This window comes from Mastomys coucha, unplaced genomic scaffold, assembly GCF_008632895.1.
Source record: "Mastomys coucha isolate ucsf_1 unplaced genomic scaffold, UCSF_Mcou_1 pScaffold5, whole genome shotgun sequence".
Lineage (NCBI taxonomy): Eukaryota > Metazoa > Chordata > Mammalia > Rodentia > Muridae > Mastomys > Mastomys coucha.
The window spans coordinates 64,400,887-64,403,294 of record NW_022196911.1 but is presented as its reverse complement, the minus strand read 5'-3'; the positions used below and the strand labels follow the sequence as shown (position 1 = coordinate 64,403,294).

Genomic DNA, 2,408 nt, shown 5'->3' with positions numbered 1-2,408 from the left:
GTGGTTTACTTGAAGAATGCCCTTGGCAGGGTGGGCTCCTCTGAGGGACGTAAGGGAGCTTGTGGGTGTGGCATAGGGTGATACTGATTCCTAGCGTCTGAGTTTTGATGAGTGGCAGTTCGGGTTTCCTGTAAACTGATGGTCTTGTTGGAGGGGTGCTTGGTTTATATTTCAGATTGGATTCACCTTGCGTCTGGCTTCCCTAGGTAGGGATTGGGTAGGCTAGGTCTCTGTAGGAGGGCACTTCACAAGGACCAGAATTGTGAGTTAAAAGGTAGGGTCCAAAACCCAGCGTTTTTCCTCACTCTTCACCCTCAGCAGGGCCTGGGTACAGACCCGGACAAGCACTTCCCTGAGGAGACTCCACAGCAGGAGTAGCCTGGGCGGAACCTCCAGGGCTGTCTGGGACTGGAACCTGGAAAAGGAACCTGGTGCTGCCCTGTGGCTACCCAGATGGCAAGGAGCAACATGGCCGTGTATGTGATGACCCCCAGTAGACCTCCACATGCTCTCAGACCAGGACAGTGTTTGAAGTGATTTTATTGGAAAATAGGAGGCAGTGTGTGGAGAGGGAGGGCTGAGGGTGGATATACTAGATGGAAATACTGTTCTCAATCAGCACCGGGTCCAGGTAGTAGTACGGGAGGGTGAGGCACTTATTGCGCTGTCGGATGTTGTGAGAGATCTGGTTGAGGTTCTGACGAAAAGCCTCCATACTCCTTCGAGGGGCCTCTTCCACAAAATGGATGTCTGGGAAGTGGCCCAGCGGCCGCTGCAGAACAGAGAAGCAGATGCTGGGACAGAGCCAAGCCATCTACCCCATCCTTTCTGCTGCCTCTCACTTCGGGCTCCCTGCCCCCCCCCCCGACACCCCTCAACCGTCCTTGCCACGCCCCCCCTTCGGATGCGCAAGAGCCCCTCCCCCGCACCCTGTCATCGGGCTCCCGGCAGAGAGTCCAGAGCACCAAGAGCACAATGCATGTGGTCTTCACGTCCGGCAAAGTGTCCATGTATGTCTGCAGAGTAGTCAACCCCTTAGTCTGCATCGGTGGGTTCCTCATGGATGACGGGAAGTTGGGCATCCAAGAGGTGTACTCCAGCTACAGTGGAGTAGAAGAGGTTTGCTGGGTGAGAAAACACCCACTTCCCACCATCCAAACCTGGGCATCCCTCTCCAGTGGTTGAGTTGGATCCCCGCCCCCGGAAGGCCCTGGTTTGGATCCATGGTGCTGGTATCTATCCCTCATGGGCCTGCAGGTAGGTGGGGCAGAGAGACTGGACCAGGGTTACCATGGACACTGAGGTTGAAGAGGGTCTCAAGTGAGACAAGCCAGGTAAGGGAGTACAGGGGTGTGTGTGTGCTGGACCAGGGATAGTGAGTTAGTTTGAGGTTCCAATGCTGTTTGGGAAGACTGGGGCTGAGGCTGGCGAGCACTGGTACCTGGCCTGTGTTGACAGCCGCGTGTCTGGCTGAACAGGTGTACATGACCATTGTGACGTATTCAATCAGCTCAGGTATAGTTCGTAAGCAGGTGGGAAAGCCTGAGGGATTGTGAAGCAGACCATGCAGGTTAATCCTGGACGAGGCCTGGTGCCCAGCGAGGGTGCTCACCCTATGTTGTCAATAGACCAATTGGCTGCTGGGGCTCCCTCCTTCAAAGAGCTCTGCCCTCCTGTGGCCAAAAAACAACCTTCCCCAAGCCAGGCCAGGACTGTGCTCATTTCCAGCATTTAGCTCCCTCTGGAATTCTCTGCATCCCCTTGGCCCTCAGGCTCCTCCAGTCCCCCGTCACCTCCCTTTTGCAGAACTCCCAGTGCCCTCTCTTATACTCAGGAAAGTTCCAAACTCTAACCAGGGTGTGTGGCTTGGTATCTGCCCTCCTGCCTCAGCTAGCTTCAGGAGGACAGGTTCCCGCCTCCTTGGGATTTTCCACATGCAATTCACACCCAGAAGCCCAGCCTCCATCAGGAAAGGACACGTGCTGACCTCATCGAACACAGCTCTTACTAAATGTCACTCAAAAAGCCCAGTTTCACCCAGACCACACATCCCCACGCCTGCCACGCATCCACTACTCCAAGCTGGAGGAGCTGCCTCCTCCAGCTCCTCCAGCTCCACCATCCCTGCCTCGGGCACCCCTAAACTGCTCTGGTTCTGACATAGTGGAGATGCCTACTAGCTCAAACCCTCGGTCCAGTCCATGAACATCCTGAGGATGGTACCAGGACCCATCTCGTTCCCCCTGCACCCTCAGAAGCTGACAACCACACATCATGGCTGCTCGCTAAACATGGACTGAGTGTGTGCCTGAGTGTTATGACCAGATGATGCTTCCCACCACTCTCCTGGAGCCTGCCACCCACCCCACCCCACCCCCATCCCCCACCTTCATACTCACCCCACCCCT

General features: G+C 55.9%; 1 protein-coding gene across 2 annotated transcripts in view; it reads right to left on the bottom strand.

Moving 5' to 3' along the window:
- Positions 1-522: 522 nt before the first annotated feature.
- The window catches only part of Alox12b (arachidonate 12-lipoxygenase, 12R type), a 14,153-nt gene continuing 12,267 nt past the window's right edge, over positions 523-2,408 (bottom strand). For both annotated transcript variants that reach the window (XM_031353113.1, XM_031353112.1), the window contains 3 exons: positions 1,442-1,542; positions 930-1,100; positions 523-772 (listed from right to left, as the gene is read on the bottom strand). In XM_031353113.1, the coding sequence (XP_031208973.1) occupies positions 593-772; positions 930-1,100; positions 1,442-1,542 (452 nt within the window). In that variant the 3' untranslated portion in view covers positions 523-592. The remainder of the gene's footprint in view (positions 773-929; positions 1,101-1,441; positions 1,543-2,408) is intronic.